The 20,997-nt window shown below is 31.3% G+C and overlaps 1 protein-coding gene across 4 annotated transcripts in view; it reads right to left on the bottom strand.

Moving 5' to 3' along the window:
- ptprz1b (protein tyrosine phosphatase receptor type Z1b) overlaps nucleotides 1–20,038 on the bottom strand; it is a 45,536-nt gene extending 25,498 nt beyond the window's left edge. For 2 of the 4 annotated variants that reach the window (XM_051108148.1, XM_051108149.1), the window contains exons 1-2: nucleotides 19,785–20,031; nucleotides 4,693–4,758 (exon numbers count right to left, since the gene is read on the bottom strand). In XM_051108148.1, the coding sequence (XP_050964105.1) occupies nucleotides 4,693–4,758; nucleotides 19,785–19,848 (130 nt within the window). In that variant the 5' untranslated portion in view covers nucleotides 19,849–20,031. Of the gene's footprint in view, nucleotides 1–4,692; nucleotides 4,759–19,784 lie in introns of all 4 variants that reach the window. The other 2 variants (XM_051108147.1, XM_051108146.1) reach the window with 2 other exon arrangements.
- Nucleotides 20,039–20,997: the final 959 nt, after the last annotated feature.

Below are 20,997 nucleotides of genomic sequence, written 5' to 3'. Positions count from 1 at the left end.
AATTAATACTAATACAACAATTTAATATATATAATATATAATATATATAATATATTAAATAGTTTAACAATTAAATGTAGCTAATTAACTTTAAAATGTGCTCAGGTGTTCATTTTTTATTTTTTAAATTAAATATAAATATTATATATAATTATATATAATATTATTTGTATTAGTCTATTAATCGCATGCAAATATAATAATTAGATATGATATATTATGAAATATTATGATACATTTTCCTACTTATTTTTCACATTTTATATGTTAAATTATATATACACATCATATCCATTTAATTTTTAAAAAGTTAAAATTACAAAATAAATTTTTTAACTTAATTGGTGAATTATAGGGAAATATAGTAAATATTGCATTTTATTTAAAACTATATATATATATATATAAAATAAAAGACACTTTAAAAATTTTATTTATTTATTTAAAAGTTTGAATATATTAATATTTAATATTTAATTAAATAATGAAATATTAATACATATTAAATAACTTGAACAAAAATGACAGCTTAAAGTGTAAATAATTAGCTGTATTGAAATATTTAAATATAATATAATATAATATAATATATAACAACAAATAAATGTTGCATATTCAAGTTCAAAGTGTCCTTTATTTCTGCATATTATGTAATTATAATAACCTATTTTCCTTTATATAAAACAAATTCATTATATCCTGTGAAGGTGGCCAGCCGCTGTAAGATGTAGCTTGAGTGTGAGTAACTTGTAGAGTCGTTTCCATGACAACTAAGCATGTGTATACCATAGAGCAATGCCTCTATGTGATCGATCAATAATTTACACATCAACACAGCAGTTACACACTTGCTCTAGAGAAACATATGCATTTTTACATCATGTTTTCCGTGTCTCTCATGAATAAGAGATCATGAGCAATAAAGCCGAGGTGCCGCTGAGGACGGAGGCGTGCAGGTTATCAGAGCATATAGACGATTAGAGGAAGGAGCTGCGGCCCCCGCAGCAGATGGAGACAGGACCCGCGCCAGCGGCGGGAATCGCACACACTCCTGGGCTCTGGAAAACAGGCTCCACGGGGGACTGACACGCTACAATAACCCATCATCATGTACACACACTCAAGATCTCTGTCCCAGAATCAGGTGAGCAGTCCTGCCGTTTACTGCCTACATAGACAGCTGCTGAAACTGAACCTCAGAAATGACTGATTTAGAACGCTCTACATAAGAAAACATCCATTACACAACCAAATAGAAGTACATACGACATAGGTTTCGCCTATATATATTTATATATTTGAAGTTCTGAATACAACAAAATTATTGTAGTATGTTCACGGTCTTACTATTTTAAAATTTCACATTGAAATCAAGCCTTAGTACATTTCACAAAGAATTGTAGATATCTAACAGCTACTAGGTATAAGCCAAGCCAAAATATTTAAATAATTATAAATATATTCAAAAATATATTTAAAATATGCATTACAAAAATTATAAAAAATGATATCAACTATAACATTTAATATATATTAAAAAAAAATTATATATATATATATATATATATATATATATATATATAATTACTTTATATTACTATATTTATTATAATAATTATTTTAAATTACATTTTATAATTTTTATAAGATATATTATGTACAATATTACACATGTTATTATAATAGGATACTTATAAATATAAATATAAATATATGTGTGTTCAAAAGTATACATATTTAAATACACATATCATTTTATAAAATATATTATATATGGTACATATATTATATTAGGATAATAGTCATATATTTAAATATTTCAACAAATAAATTTACTAGCAATTTATTAATGAAAGCATTTACTTATTGAAATATTATAATATATTAATATTAAATATATTTTAAATGTAATATATTCTACATTTTTTGATATATTATGTAAGTACATTATATAATATATAAACTATATTAGGATAATATTCATGTATGTAAAATTTTAAACAAATACATTTACTAGCAATTTCTAAATAAAAATTTGCAGCTTTTTTTTAAAAATTATTTATATATTAATTTCTAAATGAAAATGTTTCCAGTTTCTTTTCAATATATATATATTTTTAATTATTTCTGTAATTTTTTACAATAAACGTGATCTTGTCCATTGCATTTGCCTAAATGTTCCCACAGTAATGGATGCTAATACGGATTAGAAGTGAAGAAAAGGGGAGAAAATAAAGTTTGTCAGTGAGAATCTGGAGAGAAACGACATGCTGTGGAATAATTCATGGGATATTGCTCATTTAACCGGGTGACCATGACCACAGTATAATACATAACACAATATAACAAAAAAACTAATAAAACATATAAACAAAAACAGACATTTCCCACACATCAGGAGGGAATCTGAAGCGTTACAGAGTCGCTGTGTGACTGTCAGCTGAAGAAGCGAGGGTCTATGAACAAATTAGCATTCAAGCTTGACGACTTTTGTTTGTGGAGAGAGGAGCTTACGGGAAACAATCGCAGTTAAAACAGAGGAACGTGTTTCGTTCTCTTTCTCCACAGGTCTGTGCCGGGCCTCACAATCAAGCGTGCTCTTTCACATGTTAATTCATTTAGTTTCGACTCACTGAACACACGCACACACACACACGAATCCGCATCCTACTCTACTTCACAGTCAGACAAACAAGTTTTTACAAAACAGTAACATTTGACTCGATGCAGACTTGCAGCAGTTTTAATGTGACAGCAGTGATTGTCTTATGGATGTCTTTAAGACTCACAGACAGTGTTCTCATGAAGCTGATTTGAAACATTAAATGCGTAATGTTAAGTGCTTCACACAAAAAAAAAGTGACAAAAAAATAAAAATAAACTTTAACCAATTTAATATGATGATCTAAATCAAGCAGCTATGAAGTGCCAAAGTACTAAAAGCAAATGATTTAAATAAATATTATTATTTATTTTATAGGTGCATTAATATATATAATTTATTTTTATTTGTATTATAATCATATTTTAATAACATTTTTAAAAATACATAAAAACAAACAAGGTTTGTGTCAGATTTCCATGTCATAAAATTCTACATATTTTTGCGCTTTGGTATTATAAAAATCTAAATATGAAATTATTTTTAATTCATTAAATAAATGTATTTTTGTGTGTGTGTGTGTGTGTGTGTGTGTGTGTTTAGCAAATATGTTTTATAAATAAATTATTATTATTATTATTATTATTATTAACAACAACTCATCGATAATTAAGTATATATTTTTAAATATTTACAAATATATATTTACTTATATTATATTTATTATATATAATTATACAAACCGTATAAACAAACAAGGTGTCAGATTTCCTTGTTAAAAAATAATACATTTAAAAAAAAAATGTTATAAATTAATTGGTATTATTGAAATATACATAGAAAATTTATTTTAATTAATTAAATCTATTTTTTTTATTTAAAAAAAATATATGTATACATAATATTATTATTTAAATTGTATAAACAAACAAACAAACAAACAAGGTTCAGATTTCTTTGTTAAAAATTGTTATAAATTAATTGAAATATACACATAAAATTAATTGTAATTTATTATATATTTATAATATATAAATAAATATATTTATATTTATTATATATTTTATACAATTTTATAAATAATGTATTAAATAAATCATTTAATTTAATTTTATATATTATTATATATATATATATATATATATATATATATATATATTATAATATATAAATATATTATAAAATTATATATTCATATAATTAAGTCATTAATAATGATAGATTTTAAATATATAATTTATAAATTAAACAGTATAAATAAACAAACAAGGTGACAGATTTCCTTGTCAAAACTATTTGAAAACAAAATTCTTATTAAAATATACATCTAAAAATGTATATTATTTTATTATTCTGTTTTGTTTTTTGTTTTTTGTTTTTATTTTATTTTATTTTATTTTATTTTATTTTATCCATTTAAAACGATTTTTAACAAGGACATTTCACACAAAACCTGTTTTGCATAATTACACTACTTTAAGGATTGAGTTGGATGATTCATTTCACATGTTCTTTGAGATGAATTTACCGTAATTCATCTCATCAGTGTCTGACACCATCTGGAAATGTGACATCACATTTGTTTTGATGGTTTTCCCGTCAGTGAGTGACTCAGTTTTGGTCTCTTTTCCAGGTAAGAGAATGACTGTACATTTTAAATATTTAGCTTTTCTACTGAAAACTGAAACTATATAAAAAAAAAAATAATAATAATAAGAGACATGGACCGAAAGCCAAAAAACTGTTCAATCCCATTCTGTTTTTCCACTACTGTCCACCAGCCTGATTTAAAAGCCACAAGTCAAGGCTCTCCAGCAATCCTGAATGTCACTGACTCAAGTGTCTTAAAGTGTCTCAGACTTTCAGCTAATCTCCTGCACCGGCGGGTCAGCGGTCGACTCGCTGCCGTCGTTTCTGATGGAGAACGGACATCGATCCGTCATTATTCGCTTCCATCTGCTGCTACCTTATCCTGTCTCTCGCTCGCAGGAGAAAAGCTTTTTAAGGCGTTTGGGCTGAAGCCAGAGCTGTGCCACACTGGAGTCTGGTGAAACGCTCACAATAAGGCCGTTTGTTCACGGTGAACTCACCTGTGTAAGACCAGTCAACGTCCTCGGCGAATTTGCGCTGACCTCTCAGGTACGCCGTGCTCAGATCTGGAACGAGAAAGATGAGGAGAGCTGGAGTCAAAGCAGCGCTAACACAGAGCCAAACAAACACATCAAGCAGAACCTTCAGAGAAAACACAAAATACAACAACAATCTTTACTGTTCGTATAATGCAATCATTATACAAGTGACAATATACACTAATTATTTGGAGATTGTTGGGGTTTGCACATGCAAAAGTTGCCACCTTGAAGCTAAGGTGTTGCTATGTGGTTGCTAGGGTGTTTCTATGTGGTTGCTAAGGTGTTCTAAGTGGCACATATAATGCATTGCTATGTTGTTGCTAGGGCATTGCTATGTGGTTGCTAGGGTGTTGCTATGTGGTTGGTATAGTGTTTTAAGTGGTATATAGAGAGTGCACTGTGGCTGCTAGGGTGTTTCTATGTGGTTACTAAGGTGTTCTAAGTGGCACATATAGTGCATTGCTATGTTGTTGCTAGGGCATTGCTATGTGGTTGGTATAGTGTTTTAAGTGGTATATAGAGAGTGCATTATAATGTGGTTGCTAGGGTGTTGCTATGTGGTTGGTAAGGTGTTCTAAGGGGCACATATAGTGCATTGTAATGTTGTTGCTAGGAGGCATTGCTGTGTGGTTGCTAGGGTGTTGCTATGTTGTTGGTATGGTGTTCTTAGTAGTATATAGGGTGCATTGTCATGTGGTTGCTAGGGCGTTGCTATGTTGTTGGTATGGTGTTCTAAGTAGTATATAGGGTGCATTGTTATGTGGTTGCTAGGGTGTTGCTATGTGGTTGGTAAGATGTTCTAAGTGGCACATATAGTGCATTGCAATGTTGTTGCTAGGAGGCACTGCTGTGTGGTTGCTAGGGTGTTGCTATGTGGTTAAAATGTTGTTATAAGTAGTATATAGAATGCATTGTCATGTGGTTGCTAGGGCGTTGCTATGTTGTTGGTATGGTGTTCTAAGTAGTATATAGGGTGCATGGTTTTGTGGTTGCTAGGGTGTTGCTATGTGGTTTGTAAGTTCCAAGTGGCACATATAGTGCATTGCAATGTTGCTGCTAGGAGGCATTGCCATGTGGTTGCTAGGGTGTTGCTATGTGGTTGGTATAGTGTTTTATGTGGTATATAGAGAGTGCATTATAGAACACAAGGTGTTCTAAGTGGCACATATAGTGCATTGCAATGTTGTTGCTAGGAGGCATTGCTGTGTGGTTGCTAGGGTGTTGCTATGTGGTTGAAATGTTGTTATAAGTAGTATATAGAATGCATTGTCATGTGGTTGCTAGGGCGTTGCTATGTGGTTGGTATAGTGTTTTATGTGGTATATAGAGAGTGCATTATAGAACACAAGGTGTTCTATGTGGTTTGTAATATAGTGCATTGCAATGTTGCTGCTAGGAGGCATTGCCATGTGGTTGCTAGGGTGTTGCTATGTGGTTGGTATAGTGTTTTAAGTGGTATATAGAGAGTGCATTATAGAACACAAGGTGTTCTAAGTGGCACATATAGTGCATTGCAATGTTGTTGCTAGGAGGCATTGCTGTGTGGTTGCTAGGGTGTTGCTATGTGGTTGAAATGTTGTTATAAGTAGTATATAGAATGCATTGTCATGTGGTTGCTAGGGCGTTGCTATGTTGTTGGTATGGTGTTCTAAGTGGCACATATAGTGCATTGCAATGTTGTTGCTAGGAGGCATTGTTATGTGGTTGCTAGGGTGTTGCTTTGTGGTTGGCATGGTGTTGTAAGTGGTATATAGAGTGCATTGTTATGTGGTTGCTAGGGCATTGCTATGTGGATAGTGTGATGTTCTAAATGGTATATAGAGTGCATTGCTGTACAGTTGCTAGGATGTCACAGCAGGTTATACCTTTAAAATGATGTCATTAGACTAATGAATGGTATGGTGCGTGTGTTGGTGTTTGGTGTCACATGTGTGTGTGTGTGTGTGTGTGTGTGTGAGGTTGTAGGGACACCTGCCAGACACATCAAAACACACGTGTCACTGCTATACAAGGGAAAGTCGAGATGAAAGGACACATGAGCTCATTCACACACACTTGTGTCCGGATTACAGCCATAACCGCTGAGAAACAACAACTTCAAATGTTTTGATAGGACTCAAAGAAACCAAAAATTGGGAAAAAAAAGTGGTAGGAAACTACTGAAACTGCATATGTCAGACTGTAAGCGGCTAAACTAGACAAAGTCCAAGAGTCAGTGTGTGTATCAGATGTAAAATGCCCTTCCAAGGGATTGGAGAAGATGAAAACTGATGAAGCGTGTAAAAGTCAGTTAAAGAGCGTTTTAGCATTTTAACAGTCTGACCCTCTGACCCAACAGCATTAACCCGTCTCGTGTGTAATGCGGCCGGACCCGCTGCAGCCGTCCCGTCCCTGCCGAGCCCATTACTCAGTGAATGGTGACCGAGAGCCACTGACACAATAGAGCCTTTGAAGAGTTTTGCCACAGAACAGGCCATTATTAGAAAGAACAGTCAGACACAAGTTGTTCTGGAGGAGTTTTCACAAACACCTCTGAGGTCCATATGAGGTTATTGTCAGGAAACAGCATATATTTTTACATTTTATATCCATCCATTCCCAAACCATGTATCCTCATTATATACTTAGATATAAAATAATTTCAAATGTATTATATTTTCTAAATATATATTTAAATATATGTTTAAAGTTTTAAAATAATATATAATATTATATATCTTAATAAAATAAAAATATAAAATATATGAAATAAACAATCATTTTTACAAAGATTTTTTTATTTTTAAATAGATTTTTATATTATATATATATATATATATATATATATATACACATACACACACACTGAAAATAAAAGTTTTTATAATATGCAATACACAATATTTAAACTGATTTATTATAATTTTTTAAAATCCTAAAATATTTAATTTGCAATATTACATATTTTATATTTAAAACAATATACAATATTATATATTTAAACATTATTACAAAATATACCAAATAAATATAAAATATGTAAAAAATGTTAATAATATTTATTATATACAATACTATTATTCAGAAATAAGGTAGAATATTATATATTTAAAAAATAAAATAATATACACTTTATATTTTACAAAAATAAAAGTTATAATATGCAATAAATATTTGTTAATATTAATATTAATATTTGTTAATAATCTTTATACAATATTATACATTTTTTATTTAAAATTATACACATTATATTATTTTTATATTATTATTCATACATAAAAGTGGTTTATTACAATATAAAATATTATTTCATTTCATTTATTTATAAAATATTTATAAAATGTTAATATTTATTTATCTTATGTATCTATAATATACAATATTATATATTCAAAAATAAGGTAGAATATTATATATTTAAAAAAACTGAACAAAATATTTTATTATAATATAAACAAATTATGAAGTTTATTTAATTATAATTAAAAATAAAAAATGTTTTATTGTAACATAAAATAATGTTCTAACATTTATTTATTATATACAGTACTATATATTTTGAAAAATGAAAAAGTTTTTATTATAATACAAAAATAAATTACGTTTATTATATTATTTTTATTTATTTATTTTTACAATGTATCTGTTTTGTGACATTTAAAATGCTACGCAGCTTAATGCTTCAGGGTTGAAAACTAGTGCAAAAATTAGCTAGCAAATACCATTGCACTACACCACTTTATTTACATTCACTATTCTTGTGGTAAAACATGGTAAAACACTCATTTGTTTAGGACATTACATTTACATTTCCTTTTCAAAAACGGGCTTTGTGTTTGCCGGTTGTGTGGAGTAAATCCCAGTTGGCCGGGCGATGAAACTGCGAGTGGAAAAAGCTCTTTTGCTCGGCTCGTCAAACAGAGTCCGTCCCGTTTCACAGGAGCGGTATCATACAGCGACCTGCGCCCCACAAAGCTGCTGAGCTTCTTTGGCTCGGCTCCATTTCACAGGCACGGAGAGAAAAGCCTGCGGCAAATTAGATTAAAATTGCTCACAGTTTGATGTTAATGAGTCTATCACCAATAAAACAAGCCCTTCACTGGACCCCTCTTCCACTTCACATCCTGCATTCTCACTGCTCTCCACAAAAACACATCAACGCAACTGGGCATTTGCTTCCATTTTCCAGATAAACAAAACTATTAGACATGAGATATCTCTGAACAAGCAGCAGCAGATGACGCCCTATGTTCACGTCTCATCCAAATGACTGTGATTACTGTGAGTCACCCCTGGAAATTATTTGTTTCTATGGCAACATTCAGTGAAATTAATGAAAATGATTGCAAATAATCAATATATTTAAAAGTAATCATACATTTAACTGGTATAATATTTACATTTATTTTATAGTGTTTTTATTTATTTTAAAATTATTTACTTACCTGCATTATTTACATACAAACGTTGTCTTTTTTAATTTAATCTATATTTTTATCTAATAATTTCATATAATAATAATAATAATAATAATAATAATAATATGTAAACATGATTAGTATTCAAATAAAATCTAAAAATGGTTATATGAGTGGACACTGCTTTCAAAATTAAAAAAAAATATATATTTTATGCAACCATTCATATAATAATAATAATAATAATAATAATTAATAATAATAATAATAATAAAAATTATTATTATTATTATTATTATATTATGTATTGTTATTATTAATATTAACTATATTAATTATAAATAATAATAATAATAATTATTATTATTATTATTAATTAATACTAATTATTATTATTATTATTATTGCTATTTATTACTATTATTAACATGTCTCAAAATTGTATATAAATATTTAATATAATAATAATAATAATAATTATTATTATTATTATTATTATTATTGTAATTATCAACAATAAAATATAATATTTATAATAATAATAAAAATTATTATTATTATTATTATTATTATTATTATTATGTGAACGGTTACATAAATATTTGTATAACATTTTGAAAGCAATGTCCAGTTATTTAACCATTTTTAGATTTTATTTGAATACTAATTATAATTTATTATTATTATTATTATTATTATTATTATTATTATTATAGATGTGATTATTATTACTACATTTAAATATAATATGGTTATATGAATGGGAGTTGGCCTTTAAAATGTATTTAAATTATATTTCATGTAATAATTTTATATAATAATAATAATAATAATAATAATAATAATAATAATAAATTATGATTAGTATTCAAATAAAATCTAAAAAATGACTGGACATTGCTTTCAAAATGTTAGACAAATAGTTATGTAACCGTTCACATAATAATAATAATAATAATAATAATAATAATTTTTATTATTATTATAAATATTATATTTTATTGTTGATAATTACAATAATAATAACAATAATTATTATTATTATTATTATTATTATTAATTATTATTATTATTATTATTGATTTTTTTTTATGGAATATAGAAATGGTTACATGAGTGGACGTGGAAAAGTGCTCTCAAAATTGTATCAAAATATTGTATGTAATAATAATAATAATAATAATAATAATAAACAACATGCAATTATTACTACATTTGAATATAGAAATTTTTTTAAGTTGTTTTACTCTGAATCCACACTTAGTGCAAAGTTCAAGTACAGAGTTTGTTGAAGGACAGCTCTCTGGCAGGCAGAAGTTGTTTACTACAGCCGGACTGCAGTCACTCGCTCACAGCTTGTAGACGGTAAGCATGTGTCCTCTACCACGCAGGAAATGGATGGGGGAGGAATCGTAACCATCCTCTGCCCTCTGTAAACGTCTCTGGAGTCATTCAAATACATAAGAGGATTAGAAAAGACTCGGGGAAGACGGCCAGCACGTCGTGTTTCTAACTCAAGAACAAAAACACGGGCCTTAAATCCCAGTCCCCCTCCTCGCCCATCACTAAATAACTTCCGACGCGGAGTTCCCTCCCCTCGTCTGGATGAAACGCAGCCTGTGAACTGTTCTGTGTCTGCCGACGCTCGTATGATGGAGAACACCTGTCTGACACTGAGAAGGCGCTCTGGGAAACGAAGAGTCGTGGTCTAAATTCACAGGACGCAGTTGTTGAAATTGACAGCTAATTGAATTATGACATTTGCTTCCAAAGGCACAGATTATATTTGGATCCCCAAGGTCAAGGGTTGGAAATCAGCCAGTTGGGAAATAATTGAAGACAGAAGAAAGTTTAAAGCTTGGCTATAATTGGACCAATTTTAGGAAATATAACATCCTGAAATATAATCCATCTGTACTTGTCTACATGAGAACTTAAGGGGATAGTTTACCCAAAAATAAAAATTCGGCCATTATTTACTCAAGCCGTTACAAAATTGTATGAGTTTCTTGCATCTGTTAAACACCATAAATAGATATATAGATATTTTAAAGAATATGGGTTCTAAAAAAATACTATGGAAGTCAATGGCAATCCTTTTTGTGTTCAACAGAAGAAAAAAAGTTAAGTTTTGGTAAAGTCAAATCAAATTTAAGTTCTGGAACAACTAGACAAATAAATAATATAAAATAAGACAAATAAATTTATAAAATAAAACAAAATAAAATAACAAATTAAAATAGATTAAAATAAAATAAAATCAAAGAATTAAAAAATAAAAAACAAATTAAAATAGGTTAAAATAAAATAAAAATCAAAGAATTTAACATAAATAAAATAACAAATCTAAAATAAGATCAATTAAAAGAGGTTAAAAATTAATTAAATTATTAAATTAAAGAATTTAAAATAAATTAAAAAAATATATATAATATGTTGAAATAAAATTAAATCAACAAATGTAACAAATAAAATAAAATCTAAAATAAAATAAAATAAAAATGTAAAATAAAAATGTTTTTAAAAAGTTTCAAATAAATCAAAGAATGTAAAAGAATTTAAAATAAATAAAATAAAATAAAATAAAAAAATGTAAAATAAAATAAATGAAAATAGGTTAAAATAAATCAAAGAATTTAAATAAAATAAGTTCAAATAAAATCTATAATAAAATAAAATGAAATAAAATTCATTAAAAAAAAAAAAAAAAAAAAAAAAACACTTGCACATACAAGTTTTTAAACAAATATTCTTTAGATTTTTTAAAATGTTGCTATGTGGATGTTTTTAGAATGTTGGTGTGTGGCTGCTAGAATGTTCATACATTTTTTTTTTTTTTGATGCTATAGAGAAACATATAAAGTGAGGGTCTCCTCCTGTAGGAAACCGCATGTGATGGTGCATGTGTGCGGCAGCCTGTGGCAGCTGTTACTGCAGGGTCGGGGGAAAGTGACATGCGGTCCGCGTGAGAACGAACTCACTGCAGCTGAAGGTAGTAATGCCAGTCAACAGCTGGGGGTTTATACCTTCCCTGACACCCACAAACACTGCCCTGCCTCCAAGATTCCCATTTCAGTGCTCAAATTCACTCTTTTAGTCAATAAATTGGCCTTCATGGCAAGCTATGTTTTTGTAAGACACTGAAGGAAAAAATAAATCAAGGCTGTGCTGCTGTTGTGGGATTTCTTATCCTCATCCAAACATTTTTCAGGATACTTTTGTAAACATACTTGGCTTGTACATCCTTGGCCTTGTTGTAAGATTTCCCTCATGATCAAGGATGAAAAAACAAACTTGCTTTCAGCTTGTATAAAAAAAAAGAAAGAAAGGAAGAAAGAAAAATTCAGTAATTTCAATAGGAATCAATCCAATTGGGAATTCTGTATGAGGGTGAAAGATTTTGGCTCGCAAATTTCGCAACAGATTCAACTTTAAGTGCAGTCACATTTGTGAAATTTCAGCAAAAAAATTGCGTGCAAAAATGTCCATTGTCCAACTTAATGTTTATGGATGTAGCAGAGGTGCTTTCAAGCAGATTTTCTATGAATTTTGTTCATGCAAAATGTCTAAAACAAAGCACAGCACACTGTCAGCACACTACTTTGAGCACAAATTGCTAAAAATGTCAAAACACACAGAAATAAATAATAATAAAGTAAAACAAAAAAAATAAATAAATAAAAAAATATACATTAAAATAAAATAAAATAAAATTCAATGGTTCTTTTCCACATCTTAAGATGCAGTCACATTTACAGTTTTTTGGCCAATTTTGTCTGCAACAGATTCAACTTAAGGTGTAGTCACATTGGTGAAATTGCTTTAAAGCAGATTTTTCTTTTCTTTTCTTTTTTTTCATGCAAAATGTCTAAAATTGCTTAAAAAAAATAAAATTATAAATTATAATAATAAAAAAAACTAAATAAAATAATGCAAAAATTAAATAAAAAATAAATAAAAAATACTCAACTTAAGGTGGTCACAATTTCAGCAAAGGTGTAGTCACTATTTGTGTGTAAAAATGTCCATTAGCCAAATTAATGTTTATAGATGTAGCAGAAGTACTTTCGAGCTGATTTTCTATGACTTTTTTCATCCAAAATGTCTAAAATCTAAAAGCACAGCACATTGTCCACTTACTAATTTGAGCACAAGTTGCTAAAAATGTCAAAACGCAAAAAAAGACAATAAAAATGAATAAAATAAAATAACATAAATAAAAATAAAATAAAATTATTTTCCACATCTTAAGATGCAGTCACATTTACAGCTTTTTGGTGAATTTTTGTCTGCAAAATCAAAAGGAATTCATGTGTTTGGGAAAGACTTCCACATGCAGATTTCATAACGGATTGTGTAGTCACATTGGTGAAATTTCAGCAAGTATTTGTATCCAAAAGATGTCCATTGTCCAACTTCATGTTTATAGATGTAGCAGAGGTGCTTTAAAGCAGATTTTCTATGCTTTTTTTCCATGCAAAAGTGCTAAAAGTTCCTAAAAATGTCAAAACGCAAAGAAATGATAACAACTGAGAAAAAAAAAAGTCAACATTGCTGATCCTAAAATGATTGGACAAGTGGTATGGGAGGTGTAATACTTCGGTATATGGGTTTGTTTAAATCATTAACCTCCATGTATGTGTAATAGTAGTGATGTTTGGAAAACTATTAATAACTCTAGGGCGTGCATATTAACAGAGAAACATACTTTAGGTTGCATTGACTGATGTAACCCAAATCATTTTATAAATAAGACAGCAAAAAAGACGAATGTTACTAACATGCATTCTTAAAAATAAAGGTTCTTTAATGGAATCTATGGCTGCATGAAGAACCTGTAACATCAATGGAATCTTTCAAAGTTCTTAACAGCAGAAAAATGTCATTTAAAATGAATAGAATGTTCAAAAAAATGTTCTTCAAAGAACTGTTACTGAAAGATTCCATCATAAATGGCTCTTCTGTGGCATCACTGTGAAAATCCACTTCTGGAGCCTATTTTAGGAGTGTAATAGCTAATGACTGAGAACAAGCACAATATATATTATGCAGCACATCCGAGCAGGAGACGCTCTCCATTCACTCTTAGGACGTGCCAGAGGAAACTCCTTGACAACAGACAGAACCTCCGGTGGCGTTCAGCCATCAGGACTTCCTCCACAGCCTCCTCTATCGCCACGGACACCAGGCCAGATCCGACTCGGAAAGGCAACCGAATCCTCCATCTTTCTTTAATGGGGGAAAAAGCTTTCCTTCCTCGCCTCACTGTCCGTCCGCCGGACCGAGCCAAAGCCATTTATGAGTTCAGCACACTGTCAGCGCTTTACTAGAGCTCCGGCTCCACATCCTGAGGTCAAGAGGAAGAGATTTGCTTCTTCCTTCAGCGTTTAGCCTCATTTTCACGGTCTCTCCAGTTCTATGTCTCCTCTCTAAACATTTACACTATAGATAAGAAGCAAATCTATAGATGCTTTCAGAGAAAATCAAGAAATGGGCTTTAAAAAGAACCGTCTCTTCAAATTTCAATCCTATTTTGAACTGAAAATAGAAGGAAATCTGCTTAAGTTAAGCATGTAGCCTGTGACAGGTGTGAAATTTTGCCATGAATCTCATTAATAAATGCTTAGAAAAACTGCATTTAGATCCCGGGAATAAAGTCTCATAGTCCCACATGAGAAGAGCATGCAATTAATGAATTTTACATCAAAAGGCTTAAGAAGCTCTTTAACGCGAGGTCCACATGCACAAGCATCAAGCTCAGTCGATGGAAATGGTGTAAATATCCAGACGACTTTAATCTAAATCACACACACTGAGAAGCAATACGACCACTCGGAAAAATGCAACGGAAATTGAATGAAATGAAGACGGCTGGCCATCTCAACGTCTGCCCAGATTTGTTTGAATACGAGGTACTCTTTACAGGAGATTGTATTTCTCCAACATTGAATAGCTTTTCTCTAAGGAATGTTTTAGACCAGAATGAACATCTTGAGTGTTGTTTTGACTCAATTTAAAGGAACAGTTCAAAATTTGCTGAAAATGTACTCACCATCAGGTCATCCAAGATGTAGATTACTTTGTTTCTTCATCAGATTTGGAGAAATGCAGCTTTACATCATTTACTCACCAATGGATGTGAATGGGTGCCGTCAAAATGAGAGTCCAAACAGCTGATAAAGACATCACAATAATCCACAAGCAATCCACACCACTACAGTCCATCAATTAACATCTTGTGAAACAAAACACTGCATGCTTTTAAGAAACAAATCCATTAAGACATTTTTAATGTCTTGCTTTCTCCAGTAAAAACGTTGTCTCCTGTGAATTAGGAGAGAAATATGCACAGACCAAACACAGTTTACAAGTGAAAACAGTCCAAAACAGCTCTAAACAAATATGTGGGTGGATTTTGTTGTACTTTGATGGCTTTTTTTCCACTAGAGGAATTATTATTATGGATTATGAACTCATATTTTGGCTAGAAGCATTGGTTTGACTTTTAAAAAAAAAAGTCTTTGTTTGTAAGAATTTGTTTCTTACAAACACACAACTTTTCACTTCACAAGATGTTATTTGATGAACTGGAGTGGTGTGGATTATTTGTGGATTATTGTGATGTTTTTATCATCTGTTTGAACTCTCATTCTGACGTCACTACAAAACATCACAATAATCCACGGCACTCCAGTCCATCAATTAATATCTTGTGAAGCGAAAAGCTGTGTGTTTATAAGAAACAAATCCATCAAGATATTTTTGACTTCAAATGACAGCTTCCATCTTAATCCACAATATTGCTTTCTCCAGTAAAAAAAAAGTGTCTCATGTGAATCAGGAGAGAAATATGCACAGATCAAGCACTACAAGTGAAAACAGACCAAAACAGTTCTAAACAAATATATGGGTGGATTCTGATGTACTTTGAGGGCTGTTTTTTCACTAGAAGAAGCGTTATGAAGTCATATTTTGTCTAGAAGCACTGGTTTGACCTTTAAAAAAGTCTTAGAGATGGATTTGTTTCTTACAAACACGCAACTTTTGGCTTCACAAGATGTTGGACTGGAGTGGTGTGGATTACTTGTGGATTATTGTGTTTTTATCAGCTGTTTGGACTCTCATTCTGACGGCACCCATTCACTGCAGAGCATCCATTGGTGAGCAAGACGTAATGATACATTTTTTCCAAATCTGTTTTGATGAAGAAACAAACTCATCTACATCTTGGATGGCCTGAGAGTGAGTAACTATGGCATCAGGTTCAGCACAAAACTTTTCAGGTTGATTAAAACCAATGTGCATTAATATCTAGAGCACCTCTGCTCATTATGTAAGTCTCCATTTGTAGGATGACATAACAGTACATGCAATATTGCCTGAGGCTGCGTTAGACACAGACGGGTGCTGGAAATGAACTGGAGCTGTTTAGTGCTCAACAGACTCATTATCCGGCTGCACTCTGATCTGTAAAGAGATGCACAGTTTGCCCTTTGAGTTTAAGGTGAATTCACAGCAGTTCACCACAGAAAGCAGAAGGACATGATTTAACGTAACCCACGTAAGGTAAGCTCACTTATTCAAGTCCCAATATACAAAACTCGGCAGAGTTGTTTTTTTACGCTTAAATAGGGTACGACTGCTGAATTTTAAATAGGCCATAATCGTCAATAATTAATGTGGATTTAACACAGATTTAGTTATTGATGATGAAGGTTATATAGAGCAATGCTTCTCAATGGGTTTGGCTTTAGGAAATCCACAGTATGCAAAATGATTAATATAACAGGCTGAATAGGAAAATTAATCATTTTGGTTTCTAAACGTCTCAATGTAAATAGCTTCGTGCTCTCGCTGTCATCAATAATTCACAGCATAAAAAACACATTGTGGCTGGCAAGCCATGTTTATCCTCATTGTGAGTGAACTTTCTGGGTTGTACCTTCTCTTATGTTGGTTTTCCAAGTCACACAACCTGTCCCTGATCACACCTGTTTAATTAAGTTGACTTTGCATTAAAATACCACTGCATTTCCAACTAGTTAAAGTTGCTGCCTTAAATGTAAGTATAATCAACCTGGTTGAAGTCATTTCAACTTAAATTATATTAAACTGACGCAATGAAATGCAACTTCTGAAGAGTTAAAGTATTATTTTAGTTTTAGAAGTGTTTTAAATATTGATTATACAATTTGGTTATATAATTAATTAAATTAGCATTTAATGTGCATATACACTACCACTCATAAGTTTTTGGACAGTAACATTTTTAACATTTTTTAAAGAAGTCTCTTCTGCTCACCAAGCCTGCATTTATTTGATCCAAAGTACAGCAAAAGCAGTAATATTGTGAAATATTTTTACTATTTAAAATAACTGCTTTCTATTTTAATATATTTTAAAATGTAATTTTTTTTCTGTGATCAAAGCTAAATTTTCAGCATCATTACTCCAGTCTTCAGTGTCACATGATCCTTCAGGAATCATTTTAATATGCAGATTTTCTGTTCAAGAAACATTTATTATTATTATTATTATTATTATCAATATTTAAAACAGTCGAGTACATTTTTTCAGGATTCTCTGTTGAATAGACAGATTGAAAGACCAGTATTTATCAGATTTTTTATTTATTTTGGGGAAAGACATTATAGAAATTATACTTTTATTTAGCAAGGATGCTTTAAATTGTTTAAAATGATGATAAAGGCATTGATAAAGTTACAAAAGATTTCTATTTCAGATAAATGATGTTGTTCTGAGCTTTCTATTTAATCAAAGAAACCTGAAAAAAAAATCTACTCAGTTGTTTTCAACATAATAATAATAAATGTTTTTGAGCAGCAAATCAGAATATTAAAATGATGTCTGAAGAATCATGTGACCGGAGTAATGATGCTGAAAACTGGGCTTTGAAATCACAGGAATAAATTACATTTTTAAATATATTAAAATAAAAAAAACAGCGATTTTAAATAGTAAAAATATTTCAAAATTTTACTGTTTTTGCTGTACTTTAGATCAAATAAACGCAGGCCTGGTGAGCAGAAGAGACTTCTTTAAAAACATTAAAAATCTTACTGTCCAAAAACTTTTGACTTCTAGTGTATTTAGCATTTTGGGGTCATGAACCACTAGTTGAGACTAAGATTAAAACAAGAAAAACTGTACAAAGGTGCACTGTACAGGTATTAAATAAGTCCTATCTGAAGCCACTTTGGTATCAAGTAACTTTGGAAAAAAAGTTCAGGCTTTTGGTGCCAAATACCAGCAAACCAAATACCATGAAGGTCTGAACAGTAGCTTTTTATGCAGGCTTCTAATGAAGCATGCACAATCTCCAATAACTTCAATATATAAAAGAAACTGAGATGCTAAGTCAAAAAAGCAGACATTGTTACGTCTCTACAAGCTGCAGCACAAATGCAAACCAAAGGTAATATGCAATATATATTACAGTTTTTGTTACATGTCACAAAGTGTGACAATTGATTGCTAATGCCTGTCACTTTCAAATAACATCTAATAATGAAATGCCTTTGGATTGCGGGTGAATCAATGAAAATCAATCTTCCGCTGTCACTCATTTGATCAAGTGAAAATAAACTGCATTTTCCCGATCGCCACCCATGCTGTGGTTATTTTGTTTGGATACATGGCAGGGTGACCCTGATGTGAATCAATCAATCAATCATGTGTTTGGTGGGCAGAAGCTCTCTCTCTTTCCCTGTCTTTTTCTCTCTCTCTCTTCCTGTTGCTGGCATTAACAGTGAATGAGCGCCACTGAGACAAAAGCAGCACAAACACGGGCTTCCCCTGCCATCACGTCCAACAACATGGTGTCACATGCACCAGCACTCACATGCATATCTCCAACACACACACATAAGTGACAGCACAGATGCCCGGAACAGGGAATAACTAATGCTTCTGAGCTAAATCAGCAACATTTAGACTGAAATAGACAGGACAATGGTGCATTGTGACAGCTCTGAGATCAACTTTGAGCAGCGTCTGATGTGCCAGCATGCAGGGCATCACAGATGCAGATGGCTCGAGACACATGCGGTCGAAAACACACGGCTTTATATTCCCCCACCATGTCAAATTTCATTTAATTCAGCAGGATGAACAGAGACAGAGAGATTAAACGACCATCACATCAGTGATTGAGCGCCAAGAGCAAAGAGCCAAAGTCTGTCCTACAGCTCAAACGTCCTTGAGTGAAACTCAACTAACACTGTGCAGCATAAAATAGAAATTCAACTATTGCACACCAAGGAAATCACGCATTAAACAGTACACTTCATATCTGGTTTTGCAACGCTGTGTTTACAACGGTGTATGAACCTAAAAAGTAACCACAAATAAAGCATTGAAACGAAATTATTAATTCAACTCAGTTAAAATAGATTCATGAACCTTTCATGAATCAATCAAAACAGTTAATGCAATGCTTTTTGTCTTGCAGACTGAGATTAAACGCAATAATCATTAATAATAAATTCATTAATGCATTAACAACCTGCGGAAATAACGCTTTTTGGATACAGGCAACTTTACGCATCAACGCATTCGTTCCCAAAACACATCAAACCTTTCCGGACACATGCATCACTCTGTACTGACTGTATTTCGGCTACTTGTTACCTGTGTGACAGATGAGCCACAGCTGCGCGATGAACAGATGTGATTTGGCTGCGATCAGACGCATCGTCTTTAGGCTTTAAACGCGTTTGGGTTAAACGTGGAGTGAACGCTGATCCGTTGAGCATGCAGTAGCAGCGATTGCAGTGATGTTACAGTGGGTCCATGTCAGTGCTTCGCGTATCCTGTTCGTCTTTCCCACGCTAGAGCTTCATTCACTGTAAGATCACAGCGCGCAAGAGGAGAGAGACGCTGCGTTTTACGCGCCGCCCAGTGACTCTCCAGTCCCGCGCACAATCAATCACGGGTTTACGGACCAAATAACGGGACGTGCACGGTCAAGAAACGGTGCTAGTGATGTGCAACGTGATACTAAAAGTAAATGTGACCTTTTATGATATGCTCAGAGCTTTGTAAGATGTAAACAGCATGCAGTCTGTGTTTTTTGGATTGTGTATGCGCAAGGTGTGCAGTATGAATGATTTGATGGGAAATTTATGCTGAAAGCTTCCTGTTGACACCTGTTGGACTGTTTGAAAAAAAAAGGGTTGTTCATGTCATGCTGTACATTTTCATGTCCTCATCATACTTTTATATACTGGAGGAAATATCTCACTTAAATTGGAAATTGAATCAAATTTATTTTTTATAGTTTTCACAATAACACAATGAACCGAATTCAATAAATCCACTATAGTATATAGTATACTGTTTTATATAGAATATCTAGAAAAATATTTATTTTTAATTTATTTTTAAATATTTATATAAAAAAACAAAATAAATTTAAGTTTAATTTGAAATTAAATTTAATTTAGAATTTAAAGTGAGAAGGTTACATTAAAAACACACAGTTTAACATTAGATGTTAAATTTTGACGCTAAATCTACTGTTTTATATAGAATATAAAGAAAAAAATTCATTTAAATCTAAGGAAAAGGTTAAGGTTAAAGGAGAAGGTTAAAACATGCATTTTAACATTAGATTTTAAATGTTGACATTCCGCTACTGTTTTATATAGAATTGTTCTATAGTCTACACAGTATTTAATGCAATTACATCAGAAGTAACTGTAATAAACAATTAAGCAATAAGCAATTCATTTGCAATGCATTGCTATATCTTGTTTTTAAATGATAATGCTGAATGTAGGGATCATTGTTCATAATATTTTTTTAATAAATATTTACACCTCTGATAAACATTCATCCAAGC

The sequence above is a fragment of the Labeo rohita genome, chromosome 4, assembly GCF_022985175.1.
Source record: "Labeo rohita strain BAU-BD-2019 chromosome 4, IGBB_LRoh.1.0, whole genome shotgun sequence".
Classification (NCBI taxonomy): Eukaryota; Metazoa; Chordata; class Actinopteri; order Cypriniformes; family Cyprinidae; genus Labeo; species Labeo rohita.
This window is presented reverse-complemented; position numbering and strand designations above follow the sequence as displayed.